This window comes from Rhipicephalus sanguineus, chromosome 1 (assembly GCF_013339695.2).
Source record: "Rhipicephalus sanguineus isolate Rsan-2018 chromosome 1, BIME_Rsan_1.4, whole genome shotgun sequence".
NCBI classification, from domain to species: Eukaryota; Metazoa; Arthropoda; class Arachnida; order Ixodida; family Ixodidae; genus Rhipicephalus; species Rhipicephalus sanguineus.
The window spans coordinates 18697023-18720550 of NC_051176.1; the positions used below are offsets into that span (position 1 = coordinate 18697023).

At 46.9% G+C, this 23528-nt stretch overlaps 1 protein-coding gene across 2 annotated transcripts in view; it reads right to left on the minus strand.

The window, feature by feature from the left end:
• The window catches only part of LOC119389764 (nose resistant to fluoxetine protein 6), a 157207-nt gene extending 140816 nt beyond the window's left edge, over nt 1-16391 (minus strand). Inside the window, exon 1 of one of the 2 annotated variants that reach the window (XM_049413727.1) lies at nt 15796-16391. In XM_049413727.1, coding sequence (XP_049269684.1) covers nt 15796-16210 — 415 coding nt within the window. In that variant the 5' untranslated portion in view covers nt 16211-16391. The remainder of the gene's footprint in view (nt 1-15795) is intronic. The other variant, XM_037657150.2, reaches the window with a different exon arrangement.
• Nucleotides 16392-23528: the final 7137 nt, after the last annotated feature.

Below are 23528 nucleotides of genomic sequence, written 5' to 3' on the forward strand. Positions count from 1 at the left end.
CACCGAAAGCGTCGCACGAAGCACGCATCGAGGAAGGAAGGCGCGGGAACAGAGAGAGAGTGAGGCGTCGTCCAGAAGGAAGGAAGGGGCGATGGTGGGGAGAAAGAGCCAGCCCCTCGTCGGTTCCTCCAGGCAACTTCCTCGCGTTCGTGTTCTCGTGCAGCCAGAGAGGAGAGTGCAAAACACCGCTCTCTCCTTGTACGTACGAATATCTGGAGGAAGCCAGATGACTTGCGCGAGAGCGTTCGACGATGAGAGCCGTCGCTCCACCATGAGAACACATCGAGACGCGGCGGCAAAAAGGCGCGTGTTGGAGGTTATACGGGAAGCCGCGAAGAGAAAGTGCCCTCCCTCCTCGGAGCGACTAGGAGAGATAAACCGTGCTATATATAGAGCGCCTCGCATACACAGTTCGGCGCAGGGTGCTACCAGGGAGATGAAGAAAGAAAAACTGGGAGAGGAGTACCGCGACGATCGGAGCCGGCCGACCCAGTTTTATTCTGGTGTATTTCTTTGTTTCGCTCTCGGACCCGTTTGTGCGCAGATCGGCCCAGGTTGTTTATATGTTAGCTCTCTCGATATGCCAGGATAAAGCACCCTATATGAGGGCGACACTCTCACTTGGTATGCGCATCGCGCGAGCCCTTCGGAAAAGTACGCCCTCCGCCGCCTTTTACAATAAACGGGCCGGAGGACGCCATTCTCTCCGGCTGAAAGTCATGGGACAAGTTCGCCGCCGCCATTGGGTGGACGCGAGCAAGGCATACCCTTCCCTCCTTTTTCCGCGAACGTGAACTAGATCTGGCGATTGGCGTCGCCTCCCTCGCCCACTGCTGCCCGATGTGTGACAGCCGTGCCTTCCGCTCAGAACACATATACCGCACCACGTATCCACAGTCGCCAGGATCATCAATTGATTCATTGTTGACGGCCACACGCATCGAGACGCGTTGTACATAGGCGCATGGGTCTCTGCTGAAGCCCGCTGCTTAACGGTGACTCAACCAGGCTGACTCGAAGTTATCGAGAATCCCTAGGGAAACTCGTTCGCTGGAGGTTGACTACGCACTTTCTCAACATTGCCTGCAGGCAATGGATGCAAGTTTTGGTGACCGACCTAACAGGGAGAGCTCGCAAAATATCACGAAACGTGAAGCAACTAACATCACTTTCCATGACATTGCATAAAACCAAACTTCAGGAGGGCTCAACGAACGTCCTCTTTTAGGAGGAGCGTTGTTTGCTTCTGATGGAACTGGCCTTGCAAAGATTGCCGGCAAGCGCCACCTGTCAGACGCGCTACACTTCATCACGTCGAATAGCAACACGTTGGGTGCTATCCAAATCGCACCATTGACATTCCAACTCACTTTAGGAGGCGCTTGCTTTCCTGCCTTCGCGGGACGTCCCTTCCATTCGAGTGTGCAGATGTCTAACTTTACAGTCAATATTATTAGTGCCATATGCTGCGTTGAATTCAGAGCATTCTAATGAGATCTTCAGAGAACATAACAGTGCATAACGAGACGACAATGTGCTAAGGCATACATTGTACCGCTACGCTGGAGATTGTGCTGACCTTGTGCGAACGTGATAACTTTGTTTTTTGTCCATGATTCACGCAGGGGTGTTGCGGTGGAGACCACACTGATCAGCTTAAGATAACATCCGTAAACAATTTATTGAATTCCAGAGGGGCGTGCGAACAATTGAAACGTTCGAGTAACCGTATTCCGAATATTCTCCTATTGAGCTCCACAATACGAAAACTTGAATAGCTTCCGAGTATGTTATGTAATTGAATGCGCACGATTAAACAGAACAAAAAATGCGATAACTTTCATCCCATCCGCAGTAACATAACAGTGGACAAAGCACACCCGTTGTTAATACAGCCACACTTTTCCATTTAAACACGATAAGTATGACAATAAAATTATCAAGGCTCACTCTTAGGCCGTGCATTTTGGGCTGCACTATTACCTAATTTACGTCCATGTCCTTTAATTTGATTAAACATAAGCTTGTTTTACAGCAACATACTTCAACAGGAGCAGAGGATGCCGCGACTATTCAAACTACGAAAAAGGAGCATTTTTTTCTCTTTCAGTGAGCGATAGCCCTACGTAGAAGCAATGCATTTGTGAATTGGTCTCAAATGTATACACAAATATTAATGTTCTCACAAGGCAGCCTTCCTCAAGTTCATATGATAATTTATGACTCTGTATGATGTGACAAGCCCAGAGTTTCTCAACAGGTTGCTTGGCTTATTGTTCCTAAGTGATCCCTTTAAGATTTTGAAAGGCACACTTCATAATGGGCAGCACTGCAATAGAACATTTTTAACGTTGTGAATTACTACCTTATGAAAAGTGTTTAATATGAGAAAGACTGCGAATTTTTCGCAATCTGTTCGAGCAATTTTGTATTTCATTCTGGCACTATTGATTCGCATTCAATTCGGTCTTAAAGAGAGAAAAATGCTATTCGCACACCACCAGAATTCCGACGCGAGGCACGTCGACAATAAGCCATTGACTAATGCTGTTGCGGGGAGTCAGACTCTATGGACCATGCAAACTGGTGCATTTGCAGGGCGAACGCACTGAAACGATGATCGCAAGATCATCGCAAGAATTGCCGCAAGAATACACAGAAAGATGTCGTTGGTGTTGTCCTAATTAAACAAAGGCTCACTTACCGTTCTTTATTACACAGAAAAAAAAAACGCTGTACTAAGAAAGACGGAGTGCAAAATACGTAAAAGCGCAACTCACGCTTTCTTCCTTCATCCTTCGTCACTCGCGCTTCGCACGAGCTGCCTTGGAAAGTGCTTACAAGGTAGACGCAGCCCGCAAAGCACGTGCTGCGTCTACCTTGTAAGCATTTTCCAAGGCAGCTCGTGCGAAGCGCGAGTGACGAAGGATGCACGCACGTACTACTCGGTAATCATATACGTCTACCTCTGCTGTTTCAAGGTCACCGACTTCGTGACGTTTTTGCCAGCGCAATGGTCGGCGATGGAAATGACGCGGAATCCTTTCCAAGTAGCACTCTCTGGCACGTGTCATTCATTATATCTGGGGTTTAACGTGCCAAAACCACAATATGATTATGAGGGACGCCGTAGTGGAGGGCTCCGGAAATTTCGACCACCTTGGGGTTCTTTAACGTTCTCCTAAATGTAAGTACACGGGCGTCAGAACATTTTCGCCTCCATGGAAAATGCAGCCGCCGAGGCCGGGATTCGATCCCGCAAGTGTCATTCATTGCGACGAAACAAATGCAGCTGTGTGAGGCCTCTACAAGCATTACAACAGATGGGAGCCTAACGGCAAGGTTGTCCATATGAACATATACACTTGGAAAAACTTCCCTGCCACATCATGATGTGCCCAAGACAGTCCTGCGATTGTATAATTCTCCAAGCCTGCCATGAGCCATTGCTTGCGAAACGCGTATACCACTTTACCAGACTGTTGCTTATTCACCTATATGCATGTAAGCAGGTAGGGGGCACCGCGTATGCTGGGCACGTTGGTAGTCCATTTTTGTGAACGGTACAAGCGCACTGTATCACACAATGAAGGGACGCACTCACATAGCGCTACCTTCAACAATTTATTTTGTGATCTACTTAACATGAGCAGATCTACTGGGCAGAAGTAACAGAACATTACTAGGCAACACCAAAGAAATCAAATTCCTGTTCTGTCAGTGCGATAGACGGCATGCTTATGCACTTGTCACCCATCTTTTCAATCACGCGTGTAAGCTGACTGCTATTTCTTCCCACAACTCTGCACGTGTTGAACAAAGGAAGTCAACCGCACTTCTTGCAGTGAACTGCTACAAAACCACCTGCCACGTTTCAAACATTGTAATGGTGTTCACGCAGCCGGTCATTAGGGGCTTTTAGCATGTACTTTTTTACATTAACGTGTTACCTGATACCGGATGGAATCTGCGCATGCGCGGGTGTTTAGGAAAGTAGACTTTTCCGGAACGTAAACTACTAGCCGGATACATTTTACGCTTGCGGCGAAAGCTCGCGAATTCACATTCGTTAGTGGCTACTCCCGATATCCGCTTTTCGGAAATTCCAGCGACCGAGTCAAGATAAGCCGACATGTGAGCGCCAATTACGACCACGTTGGTTGATCCGCATTACGGAAGCTAGAGTGACCTAGGATACCGAAGCCGTAAACGTGACAGGCCCCTGAGAGGGCGGAGAGGTGGTGCCATCTAGCGGGGCCGAGATGGCAAGCATAAAATTGTTCGTGCATTCTACTTGCCTCGCAGCGGCGTAATTACAAATGAGTTGCCTTTTTAATCCGTTTTCCCTCAAAAACTCTAGGCGAAAACAGATCCTCGTTGCACGTCACAAGATGTAGGCACCATCGTTCGGTAACACAGTAAACCCCTCGGAGTACACGCTAAAAACCCCGACTGCGATTTTGCCGCAGCGGTGATTGAATCTTATCTAAATTTAATATACTTTGAATGCAGTTGTTATCATCCCTGAGTCGTTTGCGCAAACGTAAAGGTATACATTTACGTACGGACGTAAACGTTTACGTATGGGAAGCTAAAAGGTTTCCAAAACAAGCGTTCCGGTGACACGGTTAATGCAATCCGGTATTGCGGTGACACCGTAACGGAAAAAAAGTATAACTACAAGCTAAAAACCCCTATTCAAGCAGCGACCGGTTTGTCCGACATAGCTGCGACCACAATATCGCTGCACACAATGCACCACCCACAAAAAAAAAACAGGTAGAGAGAGCCTCACCTACGAATAAGTCAGTTAAAACATCCATACCAATCACTGTTCAGGAAAGAAAAACGAACTTCATTCTTAATAGGCGTGTAAGAACAGTGCATCCTTTTTTGTTAAATGAGAAGCATTTCTTACGAACCCAAGGCATTTCGAGCATTTCTATCTATCTATCTATCTATCTATCTATCTATCTATCTATCTATCTATCTATCTATCTATCTATCTATCTATCTATCTATCTATCTATCTATCTATCTATCTATCTATCTATCTATCTAGCCGCCTACGTCTGGGTGCTGTCGTGATCGCCTCCTTAACTTGGTGTAGACCGAAATTGGCACGAGAGGGTAAGAGGGTTTGACGAATATCACTGTCTGGTCTACATGAATAACGTGAAAATCCTGTCGCGTAGGTCGTCGAACCATTTCCTCCAGACACGTGTGGCACATACCCGTTTACCACGGGCCGCGGTGTACGGGTATGCGCCACAGTTGATTGACACTTATCTACCCAGGAACGACGAGAACACGCATTGGTAATTTAAATGCAAGAGCGTTAAAAAAATCCACATCGGCAGCGTTGACCCGACGAATGGAAAGAATAAAAATTCGCATCTCACCAGAAGTCAAACCCAAGCATTCTGCGTGGCAGTCAGGTATTCTACCACAGAGCCACGCCAGGTCTAGAAACTGCTTTGGAAAAGCACACTATTCATGTGAATTGTGGTTGTAATTTTATGACAAAGCAATAAACACTATATATGTACTCCTACGATACAAGCGTCACATCAGGTTACCGTCAAATGTGGTTCCAGTGTTGGCTCCGCTTTTATGGTAGTCCAATAACACTACATACTGCCTTTGTCCGTAAAGTTTCGAGACTGATTTATTTGCTTCTCTAGAAATGATTTCCCCAAAACAAATCTTGGTGCGTATGTTTAATAAAAAAATTACAGCATATCCACGGGTGAATGATGAAGAGCTTGGGCGAAGCTCCTGAAGCAATCATGGTTACACCGTGAAATGTTCAGTGGTTTCGCCCAGCAGTAATCAAAGCGATACGCCGCTTTGATTACTGCTGCGCTCGCTTGGCGGCAGCCTCTCGAGCTCGCACGGGGCGGTGACATGGTTGCAGACATGTCACTGCCCCGTTATAAAGGGGACGCTCATAGCATCCATCCATCCAAGCTCGGGATCCTGCCGACGAGCACGAGACGCAGCGGCCTTCCGCACCCGGCGCTCCTCGTCGTCCATGGTCCGCCAAGCAGCACGATCCGGCAAGCGCACTCCTCCACGTACGGCGACGATCAAGGAGAATGAGAGATAACGGGCGCAGCAGCCAATCTGAGAGCAGCGGCACCTATAACGCCATCTAGCGTGCATTCATCTAGCGTGCATGGATGGATGCTATGAGCGTCCCCTTTATAACGGGGCGGTGACAAGTGTGCCACCAGGCTCGACAAAAAAAAACCCTTTACTCTTCTTTTTCTTAGCGTTCGTCTAGTGTCTTTACTTCAATTAAAACTATTTTACTCCAGAAAAAAACAACAAGTTTTCAGCTCCGTTCTCTGCCTTTTACGGCAGAATGTCCTTATTTTTTTTTTCCAATATTTATTTTTGTCCTTTCTCTCTAGTTTTCTGCCACCAATACTCTAACCGTCTCTTACTTATTTCAATCGCGGGTGTGTTCAGCTTTTCATTGTCTCTAAAATCCAAGGCGTCATGTAGGCTCGTGCCCAAACGTACACCTAGGTGGATGTCTCCACATTCAATCAGAAGATGCTCCACCGTTTCCTTATCTTCCCCGCAGCACGTTCATTGTTCTTCTTCTTTACTGAATCTCGCTTTATAACTACCCGTTCTAAGGCAACCCGATCTCGCTTCAAACAGTAAAGCGCTTCCCACTGAATTATCGTAAAATGCCTCCCTCCTTATTTCATTTTTGCCCTTTCGGTAGTTACTCAAAGCCCGTTTTTTCTCCATAGCTGCCGTCCAGTAAATCTTCTCCGCCTCTCTGACTTTTCGCTTAACGCTCTTTGTTGACATACTGCTTACACTACCAGCCGTGAGCTTCCCAGTTCTTTTTCTCCACTGTGTGTCCACGCTCTTCCTATACAAGTAACGGAACACCTTCTCTGCCCATCTACTCTCCTTCATATTCCTTAGCCTTTCTTCGAACCTTATTTTGCTCTGAGCCTCCCTCGCCTCAAAACCTGTCCATCCCATATCGCCCTTTACAGCCTCGTTTGTCGTCTTCCCGTTAGCACCCAACGCGAGGCGTCCCACAGTCCTTTGATTTATATCCATTCACGATTGCACCTCTGCCCTCATGCACACTACCGAGTTCCCAAAAGTAAGCCCCGGAACCATTACACCTTTCCACAGACCTCGAAGCACTCGTACCTATTGTATCCCCACAATGCTCTGTGCTTCATTATTGCAGCATTCCTCTTTCCTTTTGCTGCCGAGGCTTTTTCCTGTACCTCCATGTACCTGTCACCCTCATTTATCCACACTCCGAGGTACTTGTATTCGCTCATCCTCGGTATTTCTTGGCCCTGTACTGACACCGCCTGATCACAAGGATCATTGAATACCATCAATCCACATTTTGCTACACTAAATCCTAGTCCTAGAGCTTCCTCTTCCCTTCCGCATATATCCGCCAGCTGATGTATATCCTCTCGACTGTCAGCAAATAAGACAATATCGTCAGCATAAAATAATCCTGGAAGCTTCTGCTCAGTCATCACGCCGCCCTGTTTGTGTGACAGATTAAAACCAAAGTTGCTACCTTCTACGCTTTTTCCATATTCACCATGTACAGCATGAATAACAGCGGGGACAAAGAACATCCCTGTCTCAGCCCCTTGCTAATCTCAACGTTCTCTTTGCTACTCATTCCTTCCCATTCTATGCAAACTGTATTTTCTCGGTATATCTCCCTCAAAGGCTGCATACAGTCGTCGCCTGTGCCCATTCCTTTCAATATATCCCACAAATTTTCCTGATTAACGTTATCGTACGCCCCAGTGATGTCTAGAAAAGCCATGTACAAGGGCCTATTTTCTATTTTAGATATTTCTATACACTGAGTGAGAACAAACAGGTTATCGTCTAACCGCCTGTCGACTCGAAATGCATTCTGGAGTTCTCCCAAAATATCGTTGTGTTCTGACCACTTTTCTATTTTCATTTTTACTGCTTGCATCGCCAACCTGTAAGTACCGATGTAATGGTTAGGTTTAACTGTTTAAGTGTAATGGTTTAACTGCGTACACATCTCTATGGGACAGTGCCATCTAGTATATTGTCACCCAACTGCAGTTTGCATACATCTCTATGGGATAGCGCCATCTATTGAATGATACGGGAGACGCGACGGCTGGGGAACGCGGATGAAGCGACGACCGACCAGGTGATGCTATAATTAGCTTCGCCCCTAAAATATCTGTGGCGTAACTGAGACGAGCAAGAAAACAAGACAGGGCTTGTTTTCTTGCTTGTCTCAGTTGCGCCACAGATATTTTATTAAGCTATGCACCAACTCACTGAGTCACTGTATATGCTACATTTACGTGCCAGCGTTGCGCATACGCCTGGCTAGCAACCGCAGTGCGGCGAAGCTGCACTCTCAGCTGCACTCTGAGCTATGCGGCGAAGCTGCAATCTCTCTACCCTGTCGCCGATCGACATGCTTGGAGTGTCGAAGACCGGTGATTAAGTTCACTGTCGATGACAAGTGTCAATCCAGTTCACTGCGGCGGCGGCATCAAAAAATACAAAAAATTGGCCCGAGCGTCAACTTTTCCGAAACGCATCGTTGCTCGCGGCGTTTGGAAGACAGATGCGCAATTCTGCTACCTAAGGGTAGCATATACAGTAACTCTAGCTGGTGCGTATGTGTAGCGCTATCTTTTCAGGCTAACCTGAGCTATTTATGTTAATTGCTGTGGCAGCCTCTAGACGGTACTACATGTAGAAAAATGCGTTTCCACTAGTCGGCTGCGCATTATACTGTGAGTAAATATGGAGAGATGGACGTCCAGATCGAAAAGCGTGTAAAGATAAAATTCTGTGTGAAGCTTGGCAAGACGGATACACAGACGTATGAGCTCCTTCGTGACGCTTACGGCAACAAGACATAATCGCGGGCGCGAGATTTCGAGTGCCACAAAAGGCTCGTTTCGGGGAGAACGTCGGTGGAAGACGACAGAAGGCAGGGGCGCCCTGCAACCTCATGGAATGAAAACAATGTGGCTCGGATAAGGGAGATGCTATAGCAAGACCGCACGATTACAGTCCGCATGCTATCGGATGACCTCGACATTAGTAAGACAACATGCCACCGAATTTTGCGTGAGAACTTGTGGAAACGAAAGCTGAATGCCAGACTTGTGCCGCACTCCCTCACACAGGACCAGAACGGCACGCGGGCATCAGTGAGCGCTGATTTGCTCACAGAGGCAGAGAAGGATGCTGCATTCGTCGACAGCATCATTGCTGAAGACGAAACGTGGTGTTTCGATCCTCAAACCAAGAGGCAGAGCGCCGAATGGCCATCTGGACAATGAAGCCATCTCTACGCAAGGCCGCCGCACACTGCTCTCAGCGTGACAAGCACAGCATTACTGTACTTCCCCATCCGCCATACTCGCCTGACCTCTGCCCATGCGATTTTTTCCTGTTTCCTCGCGTGAACAGAGCTCTAAAATGTAGCTGGATGGGAAGTGTGGAGGTCATTCAAGAAGCCACGGCAAAGAAGCTGACAGCCCTGCCAAAACAAGCGTTTTCTAACTGTCTGCAAAACCTCAAGAAGCGTTGGAAGCTGTGTATAGACTGCAAGGGAGACTGTTTCGAAGAGGTGCTGCACAAATGATTTCAATGTTAAACGCGTTTTCTTTAATGGGCTCAGTCTCGGAACTTTACGGATAAAGGTTGTATATTCATATGATTCAGCATGCTATATTCAAGCGTTGTTCGACCATGGTGGAATACGCTAACGAAAGTTACGTATGATATTCACATCATCGAACCGTAAGCTGCACTTCGTTTCGATAATACTGACGTGACTGCTGACGTTACGTCAGACCGTAAGTTAGCCTTTAAACGCCAGTGATGTCGACGTGCCTGGTAAACCCACTGTCGGCACACAACTACAACATTTACAAAAACACATCTATCCACCTTGTAACGTACGCTTGGCTCAAAGCCAACAAATGCAGCATATAAAACTACTCGCTGCCTGCTTCACATGAAACCGATTCGCACAAGGCGTGGGATCTTCTGAAATATTCGTTTTAACGTAATTGAACGCGAACCTAAAAGACTGACGCTTTTTGCAAGTATGTCGGAAGAGGCAAAACGTTTTTTCAATAACATTAGACTACTGATTTCTCTCAGTTAGCGATCTGTTCAAGACGCTGCAGTTAAGACCAAAATAACGAAGGTGTAATGAAGAAACTGCAGGCGCACCTCAGCCTTCGAAACTTATTCAAGCGAACTGCAGAAGAGAAAGTGAATACTAGATCAGCTGCGCTGGCTTATAAGGCTGTACGTGTAAGATGTAAGTATAATTACTCAAGGAATATTTTAATAATCGCGCAATTTCAATATTAAACAAAAGTGTGCGTTAAGCCAAAATACCGTCGATAAGATGCAATAATCTAGCATACGATGTCCCCACCCACCATAGGCAAAAGTTTTGAATTAGCAATCATGCCGTCATATAAAAGTATTGGAAGAATGAAATTAAAATATCGAATGTAAAATATACATCTAACACTGATAATATCACCGGTATCTCTATATAAATACCAAGGCAGTTGCTACCTTGTGGAAACATTGGCTCCAGCGACATTCCCCATTCAGATATTTTGTCATCTCTTCAAGCCTCGATCTTGTTTGGATTTGTACCGATCGAAGATGACGGAACATGGTCCCTGTCCTATAGTTTCCGCAGTTGCTGTGTTGACGAAGACGCGTCTGCTTGTGGAAACGTTGGCTCCAGCGACATTCCCCATTAAGATATTATGTCATCTCTTCAAGCCTCGATCTTGCTTGGATTTCTACCGATGAAAGATGATGAAACGTGTTCACTCTCCTATACTTTCCGCAGTTGCTGTGTTGACGAAGACGCGTCTGCTTGTGGAAACGTTGGCTCCAGCGACATTCCCCATTAAGATATTATGTCATCTCTTCAAGCCTCGATCTTGTTTGGATTTCAACCGATGAAAGACGATGGAACATGTTCACTGTCCTATACTTTCCGCAGTTGCTGTGTTAACGAAGACGCGTCTGCTTGTGGAAACATTGGCTCCAGCGACATTCCCCATTTCCCCATTCAGATATTATGTCATCTCTTCAAGCCTCGATCTTGTTTGGATTTCTACCGATGAAAGATGACGGAACATGGCCACTGTCTATACTTTCCGCAGTTGCTGTGTTGACGAAGACGCGTCTGCTTGTGGAAACGTTGGCTCCAGCGATATTCCCCATTCAGATATTATGTCATCTCTTCAAGCCTCGACCTTATTTGGATTTCAACCGATGAAAGACGATGGAACATGTTCACTCTCCTATACTTTCCGCAGTTGCTGTGTTGACGAAGACGCGTCTGCTTGTGGAAACGTTGGCTCCAGCGACATTCCCCATTCAAATATTTTGTTATCTCTTCAAGCCTCGACCTTATTTGGATTTCTACCGATGACGGAACATGGCCGCTGTCCCATATTTTCCGAGTTGCTGTGTTGACGCGTCTGCTTGTCGGAACGTTGGCTCCAGCGAGAGCTCCTTCTCAAGGATTTTATATCACTGGCAATACTAGTTACCTTCGCAGCGACGCTCTAAGCGAGCTTTCAGTCTAGATTCCTTTCCCAAGCAAATTGATAGTGGGTGAGATCTGTACCGCGAGTCTTTGGCGATTGGTGTGCATCACTGGGTAGCCTGCGCTCTATATAATAATTAAAGTGTTGCTACGTTCAATATGCACTTACTGGACACTCAAAGTCATTACTCAGCCAATTATCACTCTTTTTATTACAAATCGGTATCTCTATCAAATTCCGTTATTTATTCTTGATTATAGAACTAAATTTCATAATTGCGCGAGATTTCGAGATGCGACATTGAAATTCGTGCGCCAATTAACAAAGGTGTAAAACCAGTAGCTTGCTTAGATTTCAGGTACGTCCTTCGAAGTGTTTGTCCACCTTGCGATCGCCATGCCATCTCAACTCGTTTATATTTCATCCGTGTGCGCTCGTTTAGCAAAAGTGCGGGAGCTACTTTTGGCGTGTGTCAGGAAAGGTGTCTCTTGAAGTAGCCTTTTAGCCGCGTCACGTTTCCACGGTGTGAGGCATATTCTTATACTGTAGTTTCCTGCTTTGCGCTTTCTCCGCTTTGCTGTGCGGTAAGTTTCACGTTGCGGCCGGGCACTTTACCGCAGAGAGTAATAATGCTTCACAGTTAAACATTTCTGCTCTATGCAACAAAGGTTGTATACATACTCGTGTACAACAGAACCACTGCTGGCACCCCTTTCTCTAGGAGCGATGGATCAGGTCTTGCGTTGCATTGAGCGCGCAGCGATCCATCTGGGCTGACTCAGAAAAGCAGCACGGACCTACAGGCACTTTCGCCTTCTATGTGGCTTCAGTAGGCGCTACCGGAAATGTTTACCCGAGTTGATCTAAACGTCGCTTGCACTGAATTTCTCACAAAGAAAACAGTTTTGAACGTTCTAGAGACGCTGATCTCATGGAAACACCTCAGTTTTGTAGACATTGAGGTGCCTCTTTAGTACGTACTGTTCACGCACTATGCAGTATCACATCGTCCTTTATCACATATCCATATTCAGTATGTGGGGTAGCACGCTAGCAAACCTCCTGGCAAACCTCGCCAGTACTGAACAAATAACCTATTTTATTTTGATCTGTCAAGTGCGTCTCAAAGGTCAGGGGTTGTTTTATTCTTATTTTATTGTTACTTCATAAAAACACGCGCTTATTTATTAATTTCATTATTTTACTCGAGAAGTGGCACTTGTGGTTAGTCATGCAGACTATAGCAAAGAGCGGCGTAATCTGGCATGAGAGACAAATTTGGGAAATTGCGAGATGACTTTCCATTCGTAAATATGCTAATGAGGCTACAAACTTTCAGGAAGCATCGATGCGATGACCTGGCGTTGAGCAACTTTCCGCGTCTGCGTTTTGCAGGGTTGCAGTCGTGAGGCAGAGATTGATCGGAACCCAAGAACGATATCCTGGACTAGTCGAGAGAACAGAACCGTGGTATCTGCGCTACCGAGCATTCCGGCGAACGTCGGGCGGATGCTGTGTCTGAGCCTTTTTCGATATTTGGGCGTGTTTACATGTGCACGCTGAAGCGGTGCGCTGAACTTTTCTTTGCGTCCAGATATGAAATTGGTACCACAAGGACACTGATATCACAGAACACGCATAATGGAGTCATTGAATCTGATTGTAATTGCCCTCTACAGTAGCTACTTGACATGCCTGTTGTCTGTTAGGTGAATGATTAAACTGCGTCGCGACTGACACATTGAACAATATAAGGCATGTTACTCGCGCATGGATACTATGAAGCCGAATTCCTCATAAAAGAACAGCCAAGCTTTGCCGTACGGCATAGAAAATACTTTTGGAACACCGTGACAGATCAGCTTTACGCTCCGGTGCATGCGCGCGCTGGAGCCTAAAAAATTTCACTGATGACCGCTGTCTAGTATAAACTGCTGGAACAGAAGCAGTGCGCAAAGGGAGGGGAGCTAAGAGTTTGGGCCAGTTAGTCTTGGTGAGCGGAATAAACGGGACGAGCCAGCTGTGATCATCGCTGCGGCGATGCTTTCTAATAAATGTTTCTGGTAGCGCTTGACTCGTCTGTCCCGTGTACTGCACTTTGCTTTACCGAGTAGCTACGAGCCGTAGAGATTTGCGCGTAGCACCAAGTCTCTTCTGGCGTGTCCCACTGACCTTTGAGGGCGTCTATCCGCTTTGTCCGCCGCGGTGATTACGGCGCTCGGCTGCTGGCCCGAAGGTTTCGATGCCGGTCGCATTTCGACGGAAGCGAAATGCTAGAGGCCCGTGCGACGTCCGCGCACGTTAAAGAATACCGGATAGTCGGAGCCATCTGCTACGGCATGCCTTACAACGATATCATGGATTTGGCAGATGTTATTATTATTTGTGTTGCCTTATGTGTTCCGCATACGAACTAACATCTGCAGTTTGCCGTAACTGAGAAATCAGTCAAGTTTAATGCACTAATTCGGCTGAAACAGGTGATGCAGATTTGTAGTTTACTTTTAGCTTGAAAATTTTGTGCCCAAGAGCTGGCATGGTGAAGGTTCAGGTCAACCAGATGATAAGTGGGTATCAGACACCTCGGCTTGTGCCACGGGGCAAATATCGCTACAGTTATCTTTGGCATCATTTTGTAGATACGCCTGTCTCTCAATACTATCTCATATCCGCTGTTCACGTTCAAGTGATCCCCTAGATAACACGAATGAAGCGTGTCAATAGAACAACTTGCACGTGATTGTGTGTGTATAGGTACATCATTTTCTATTATGAGACGGTCGTGACTGATTTACTTGCAATTGATCTCTGCGTCCTAGAATCATCTATTGTGTCTGTGTTTATAAAGCGGCACTTTAGGCACATTTGCGAAATAGGCTCCAAGAAGTTTCTGATACCAGCTCAAGTTATGCTTTTACCAATGAATCTGTTGCTTCTGAAGCAGCCGATAGTTACTTCCGATTACATTCAAATAAATTGGTCACTTAATGGGTGACAGGTGTCAGCATAACATTTTTGTTGTTTTTGTTATTGTCGTCAAAAGCCGAGTATTTGGGAAATAATGTTTTGTCCTATGGCAATGGTCTCAACGTTGTCAAGAACAAGCTCACCTGCTTCGCTTATGTGATTTCGACAAGTGCATGGAGTGATTGTCCAAACTGTAACTTTGCCGTTAATTATGTGATCACGGGGTACACTGAGCTTCACCGCCGCAAATAATGAGTCATCGTAGTAAATGCTAGTCCTACGCACGTGAGGCCTGCGAGGTATTATTAAATAAGTAAATAAATAAGGCTTCCCGCTTCATCCAGGTGTGCACGGGTCCCTGTGGTGGATTTGTGGTTACGGCATTGCGCTGCTAGGCGCGAGGACGCTGCAGCTGCGGTCACGTTTCGATGGGGGCGAAAAGCGTGAACACCCATGTATACATACACTTTGGTGAGCGTTAGAGAATCGCAGGTGGTCAAAATTTATCACTCACTGCCTCATAATCCCATCTTGGTTTTCCGACGTAAAACCTCAAAGTTAATTTTTTAATTCGTGTACCGCTCTAAATAACATAAAAGTATAGCTTCGTACCATGAATGACATTTTTGCAATAGTGGCTATGAACAGTGAAACGTTACGCGGTTCTAGAACTTTCCATGATTGTATCGAGGCTTGGTGTCAGAGACAGGAATTAGCATCATCTCGCTCTTTATTTTTTATCTAATTAAAGCGCATTATTTCTTTTCGCAAACCACCGTACATGGGATGCGTGACAATGCGTCAAATACAACGTGAGCATATTATTTCGCTATAACACCGTGGGATAGCAGGATGTGATACTCGTTCACGAAGGGAACCAACAAACAAGGCTACAAATTTGTGCGCCAACTTCATTGCGGCGTACGTCAGAGCCTGTTGAGAAGTGTCACGCACAGGGAGAGACAGAAAGCTCTCTAATAAAGAACAGAGAATTCTGCCGGCGTACCTAAAGGCGCCTACATGCTACTCTGTATAGGGGATTGAGGACAGAAACGGTCAGCGTGATTACCCTGTCACCGGCGTTATTTATTCTTTTTTCTCCAAGTACAATGTTCTAGAAAAGCTTTCTAGAAGATTGCACATCGAAGACCAAGCGACAGCACGTCGTTACCCTGGTGGAGCCCGCTGCTGAAATTCCCGCGATCAAGATGACACTCACTTCTTATACTTTCCAGGTTGAGCTTTCGCAATCCTCCGATGACACGCAGCAGGGAGAGGAAGCAGTCCGTGTTGAGGTCGAGTCCGGCGACGAGCGTCGTCAGCTCGGGCAACAGCTGGTCCAGCGCCCCGTTGGTGAGGCTCGAGAGCTTGCGCTCGAGCACTTCCCAGTCGGCCTGGACATCGTAGACGGCACCGTTACTGACGCTGTCATGCGGCGGCTCGGCTTCCGTCACACCACTGTTGTCCACATCCTCGCTACTTCCACCAGAAGTGGCGATCGGCTGGGCCGTCGTCGGTGGCGGTGGAGACGCGTCACACGGCGCCACACCACCGTAGCCGGCGGACAAGAGTAGAAGCACGACGACGACCGGAGGGACGCCCCGGTTTCGAGGGCCGTGATTAGGACACCGCATCGTGTATCGACGGCGACAAGGTGCCGCGGCGCGCGGGCATCGGCCCCGGCTCGCTACGTGATACCCTTCGTGCTGTTGTGTGGGATGCCTCTCCGTCGCGCTGCGCGGAGCTCGTTCAAATGGGGCGTCACAGCGTGTGCGGCAGCGCTTTTAAAAGCGCGCCGCCCTTCTTTCCTGCACCGGGGGGCCGAGATGCGGAAAGCAGCGCTTTTCTTGGTCAAGGTGGTCTTCGCTCCCGGCGAGAGAGGGAAATGCCGCCACTCTGGGAGAGGGCGCTACGCTCGGCAGTGCATGCGTCGCACCTCTCTGTCGCTCAGGAGGAGAGCGCTGAAAGGAGCCTCAGTGGTCAGGTGATCCTGTGAATTGACGCCTTCATGGGAAGGTATATGGCGGCGCACAGAGAGCGTTTGTGTAACACCACGCCATCTATAGCAGCTGAGTTGGATGAAAACCGGGCCGGTGATGCATATACGTCAAGTTCAAACCACCGGACACGACTTTGCAACACTGCTTTCCGCTCGATAGCACGGCAGTCATGCGAGCCACCCTTCACCGCCGGCTGATATTGTTGGTAACGCGAACGAATGTTCACTGAGTGCGCAATGAAATAGTATCGGCAAAGGCACCATTGCCAAAATCGCTGCCCCAGTGTCCGTAAATCGCTGGTGGTTTTACGTAGTAAGAAACACCGTTAACGCATCGCAGCTTCCAGACGAATGTTTTCTATGTATGCAAATTGTAAAATGCGTGTGTAACAGATTACTGTGAAAAAAGACACGAAAATGTGCACCGTCAACTGAAACATTACTCGTGGAATCAGTGTTCAGCGCTCCCTACTTTTATATCAGCGGGATTCTACTCAAGGCTCGAAACGCGCGTGTTGAAAAAAAGAAAACGTTGGAGGGCGGGAGTGAAGGACGCAAAAAAGCACACGAAAAATTTCTGCGCCGAAGGTGTGCTTTGAGTCGGTGACGTTTCAAGAGATTTGCCGCTGCTATCGGCGCGTTACCTTGTAAGTCAAGGCGAGGCGCGCTGATCAATTAATGAAGCGGGAGTACGCGGAGTTAGATAGCGGGCGAGGAGCGGAAGCCGGTGGCGTACTTGAGGACCGAAAATTTGCCGCATCGACTTTGTTCACTCGGCTCTCCTATCGGCACTTGGGGGACTAGCGGAAAAGCGGGTGTTGCACGCCGGGACCCTTGGGAGTCAAAGGACACAGAAGCGTGTCCTTTGGAAATGGGCCGTAATTATTTTCATTGCCTCGTTTACGCATGCGGCCATCGCGCGCTGCGGGACTGTGAATTGCGCGCGGCGGGTTTGTACCGCAAGGTTATGCGTGCGCTCAGTGGAGAGGGAAAGCCTTGTGTAATTTGATAACGACAAACAAGTGCTCCCCTCGCGTTAAACGAGAGAAACTGACGGCAGTTCGGTCGAGAAAAAGGGGACGGCCACGTTGCGTGCGCTTTGTTGCCAAGTTACAAAACAGTTCGTCCTTCGATGAAACCTGGCACTAATGGGCGCTCATAGAGTGCGGCTTACTTCAGTGCTCTGCTTGCGCGTTCCCACATTCTAAATAGGGCGGACAGTTTTCAGCGTAACTGCTGTCCGTTTTCAACGGAGCACCATTTTGGGCAGCGACATTTCAGCGTCACATAACATAGCTCCTTTCCCTTCTATGTATGGCAGGGGCGTAGCCACGTTAGGGCACACCGGGCCCGTGCCCCCCCCCGAAATTTTTTTTGCCATAGCATACAGAGCAGAAAATGACACTCGACCATATCTGCCTGCTCGTCCCCACTACAGATCAAGGAGGTGCCCCCCCCCCCCGAAAAAAATTTCTGCCTACGCCCCTAATGTATGGCTATAAGAAACACCGTCGATCAGAAAAGGAGAACATGGCACCCTGGTTATATGAGGCACCTCACATACGGGAGAAAAACTGCTACCCGGTCTCTTAGGGAGGAGTTGCGAGATGAGCTGTGAGCGCCCTGTTGCGTTGCTGAAGCCTAGACGCTACGCTCACTCCAACAAAATTCAACAACTTCATTCAGCGTGTAAAGATGGCTGATTGGGTGAGTTAGGGATTCATGATACTTGAAATAGGAGCCCGCCACTTAAATGGGGACCAGTGGCGTATCAACTCGTTCACGAGTGGGGGGGGGGGGGCTGCCGTCTCTCACTCTGTCCGCCATGTATGTATATATATATATATATATATATATATATATATATATATATATATATATATATATATATATATATATATATATACACAGAGAGAGAGTCCTACATTTTCTCTGAATTGGACGTGATTTTTTTATATTCACACAGATGATTATATGATTTACTTTTCAAAACTCCTTTATTTCAAATCAAGGAAGGACCTGCACAAACAGATTGTACAGGCTGGGCCGTCCTATACCGCGACAGCACATCAGCGTTTAATAACATTTTGGAAATATTACCGTGAAGTTTAAAACTGCAGCCACATTTAACCTGTTCTTCATCTGAGCATTCCATCTGCAAACTTGACAGTCTCAGTTTGCCGTTGTAAATACGATGAGTATGAGGAACCTTCTACGATTCCAGTACCTTAAATTCTCACTTATTAAACAAAACAGGCGGCTGACAAAGCAAGGCACTTCGCAGACGTCTTCAGGATAAGCCAGGTGTCAATTTCTTTACTGTTAGAGCCCTCTAATATAAAGTCTTTCTAAAGAAGAAGACCAAGTTCAGTCGATTAATATTTAAGGAAATCACATTGAGCTGTTGGTGTATAGTCATAAGATTATGAATGACTACGAATTTATATACTAGCTGTCGTTCCTTGCAATCCTACTTTTCCCAGCTTGGTTGTGGTTTGACGGGAAAGCGGTGAAGTGGCCCTTTGCTCCTCCCCTTCGGCTCCTCCAAGTAAACAGCCTACGCAAACTGTGTAAGCTCACATTTTGTTTCAAAAGAAATGTAGGCGATTATAATGTTAAAATACCCCGCATTGTCCGCTTCCGTATAGGTCGTTAGCTGTTAATGATTGGTCGAAATTTTCTGGGTCATGCTCACAGCACCTGCTCGTAACACGGCGCAACAAATGACGCGCGAGTGATCCACCGCGTAATTATCACTTACGCACGACTGTGTAAAGAAAAGTAATAATAAACTATTTTCAATACAGCTCATATTGACTATTTTCATTGCGCCGGTCATTGGTTCTTTGCCATTCGAGAAAAATTTTCGGTGTGCCATAAAATCACCTCCGTGTTAGGCGACGTCACAAGTATGCGAAAACTCGCGGCGTTAAAATGAAGTCTGCACAATAAGCAGCGCATAACTGTGCTGAACAACAATTTCTTTCGGAATAGCCAGACAGTGTCTCTTTGTGAACGTAATTCAAGAAGGCTGCCTGCTAATCACATTGGCAGCGGCTACCTATAGCAGCGGGCGAGATGAATTCACATGCATAATAGACACTTTCAGTAATAGTATAACGATGTTAGCTGTTTTTGTGCGTATACAACTTTCTGTGAACTCATCGTTGCTGACAGCGAGGTAGAGAGAGAAATAAACATTATCAGGAACAGACACACTCCTTTGCAGGTGGGCAACCTTCTTAGTCCAGAAAACCGTGGACGCTGGTCATCTTCCTGGTCAGGTAGATCAAGTTACGGGGCAAACTTGAAAGCTGGGTTCCTAATGTGATCGACTACGCTGCCTTGTTACGAGCTGCCGCGACCGCTGCCATATGATAAGCAAGGTGAAGCAGGTTAATCGGAGTGGGAATCTTTCTTGGCTGTCCTCGCTAGGCACAATACTCGACACTGCCGCACACTCATCAACTCACAGTAGCTTGAATATTGAGCAGTGGCGATGTTAATCGTTTTCGAAGAAACTAAGTTTCCTGAAGAAAGAGAGCATTTCATCGGGCTGTAAAACATTTACTGGTTCCCGCCCGTATTTGCGTCGCCGATTACGTAAATTTCAGGCCAGGCAGAACAAAATAAAATCATGACAGATTGCTGTAATGTTATAGAGCCCCAGCTGAGCGATAGCCTCTTCTGCAATTCTCGAGCGCAAATACGAGAAAGCGTGGAATAGGCAGCCCACACCGCAGAGAGCCTACAGTGCATGACGGAGGACAGTCGTCACAGCTGAATCGTAGGACAAATTTTATTACATTATTGCTGTGTTCAAGTAAAACTTTGCCTGACTTGTTAGTTTCCCAGTCTGCCGCCGACAACAACCACTGTCGAAAGTGGGGGGGGGGCTAGATCCCCCCTCCCCCCCGGTAGATACGCCTATGATGGGGACTCGTTCTCTAGCCTGTCCCCCACGTGTAGGGTAGCCAAAGCTCCCTGCCTTTCTCCTTCTCCCTCTCTCTAGGAAGACACGCGCACACTACATACTCAAAGTTTATTCTTAAAGCACTGACATTTATATACCGACAGATAAATGTTCCGTAAAATATCCAATAAGAGAACACGAAGATAATAAATGAAACGATGATTCTAAACAGACAGGGCGTGCAAACACGGACACAAGAAAGAAGTCAGGACACCACAAACGCCGACTAACAACTGAAGAGACGCACAACGGCTGAAAAGAAAGAAGGCACGAAAACTTATCTGCGCATGCCCATGCAACAGGTGAACCTATCAATCCGGCACGCGTGGCGGTCTACGTGGAAGATAACTGTTAAGGCATTTGATTTCATCTTTATGCAAGTTAATCGACGGTTGGCTCGCGCATGCGCTACCACTATTCTCGATATGCCATGCTTCAATCATCAGGCGCGTTTCTTCATTTCTATGCCGGTACAACACTGCGCATTCATCGAATTTTGGCGTGCACTTACAATCTCGACAATGTGAGGATAGATTAGAAGGTGAGCCTCCTGTTAGCGATCTCTTATGTTCCAACAATCTCTGGTTGATGCATCGGCCCGTCTGTCCTACGTAGAAGCGGCCGCAGCTGAAAGGAATCTTATACACCACACTCTTCCTATCGCTTTCGAAAGCGATAGGAAGAAACGTGTCGTAGGTATACCGTACATTCATCGCCTATCTCACAGGCTAAAGAAAGTAGGAACTAGATACGGCGTTAATGTTGTTTTCACGGCTGCCAATAAGCTAGGTAAGATTTGTGCCGCTGTGCAGAGGAAGAATGAGGGAGTAAAAGACAAGAAGCGGACCGATATTTGTTTCGTGAAACACACCAACAAATTCACTGATTGCCGTACGAGTGTGGTGTATAAGATCCCTTTTAGCTGCGGCCGCTTCTACGTAGGACAGACGGGCCGATGCATCAACCAGAGATTGTTGGAACATAAGAGATCGCTAACAGGAGGCTCACCTTCTAATCTATCCTCACATTGTCGAGATTGTAAGTGCACGCCAAAATTTGATGAATGCGCAGTGTTGTACCGGCATAGAAATGAAGAAACGCGCCTGATGATTGAAGCATGGCATATCGAGAATAGTGGTAGCGCATGCGTGAGCCAACCGTCGATTAACTTGCATAAAGATGAAATCAAATGCCTTAACAGTTACCTTCCACGTAGACCGCCACGCGTGCCGGATTGATAGGTTCGCCTGTTGGATGGGCATGCGCAGATAAGTTTTCGTGCCTTCTTTCTTTTCAGCCGTTGTGCGTCTCTTCAGTTGTTAGTCGGCGTTTGTGGTGTCCTCACTTCTTTCTTGTGTCCGTGTTTGCACGCCCTGTCTTTTTAGAATGAATACTTACCAACTAGCTCAGCTCTCTGTTATTCTATGAAACGATGAAAAATAAAAAAAAAGATAACTACAACGCCTTGGCAATGCCTGCATTGCCTTGCAGAAAAAAAATTTGGCAGATCCCACGAACCGTGGGAATCGATGTTATGCGAAGCATGCGCAAGATGGTGCTTGGCGTAATTTTTCACATTGAGCGAAACGTTACGGAATGACGCTATAGAAATATGGAAGTGATATGTGCACACTCATATCTTAAATAGTCGCATATCTATTATATAACCAGTTGTTTACAGTTGCGTAACGATGGCAACAGCAACATGGGTGTTACCAACACCACAAGCGGTAAGCTGATATGTAGTGCTTATATTCTTCAATACTGGATAGCGCGAATCGGAACAGGACGAAGAAGGAACACAGATGCACAGGACAGGCGTTACTCGCAACTAAGCTTCATTCAGGAAAGTTTCCCTAGATATATGCACAGCCGAGACGCACGCGCAGACGTTCTGCCACAATTGCAGCTGTTATGCCTATACTTCTCCGTTATGACGGAGAACGCAAGCACGTTTCACGAACCCGTGTGTATTTGTAGAAGGGGTTCTTGACAGTTCTTGAACATGGTCATCATCACCGTGATCAGTAAGCACCGCTGGACCGAACTTGTTAATCGGATCCGTTCGTAATCGTGTCTATGAGGAGTCAAAGTGTAGTGAAGTGCGAGGTATAGTGCAGCTGGGGGAAATTCTGGATGCCTCTTACGGTGAAATGATCTGATGCCTCCTGTCGTGGATGTGGCAGCGAGGTCTTTTGATGTCCTCTCCACATCCAAGCGTTCTTTCACGCAGTATAAGAACCAAGCGTTGTTGGGTCTTGATAAATCAATGTTGAAGTCACCGGTAATGATGAGAGGCCTGGTTCTATCCGCATATTTATTTGTAGGAAGCATCGACGCCGTTTGTTGCGTAATCCACGTGATCCACGTTGCGAACCACGTGGACGAGTGGATGATACTTGAGCGTCTTCCAAGGGTGTTCTGTCTTCAGTTTCCTCACTTTTCTTGCGTCCGCCGCGGTGGTGTAGCGGTTAAGGTGCTCGGCTGCTGACTCGAAGGTCGCGGGTTCGATCCCGGCCGCGGTGGTCCCTTTTCGATGGAGGCAGAACGCTAGATGCGCGTGTTGTGTGCGATCTCGGTACATTTTAAAGAATACCATGGTTTCATAGCGTGGTTTGCGGACATAAAACCCCAACAAATATTATTATTATCACTTTTCTTGCGTGTCAATGTGTGTGTTCGTGGTTATTGTGTTGGTTGAGACTCTGTACCACCTGTGGCACATACCCACATAAGGTTAACTCTGGCTTACGGGTATGTGCCGCACGTGACTGAGAGAAAGGGTTTCGTGACGTACGCGACAGGTATTTTGCGCTATTCATGTCAGGACCAGTGAATCGTGTTCGTCATACACTGCTCCCCTGCTATGCCAATTTTGGTATATGACAAGTTATGGAGGCGACCGGCAGAGCGCCCAGACGTAGGCGGCTAGATAGATAGATAGATAGATAGATACGTAGATAGAAACGGCCAAAGTGCC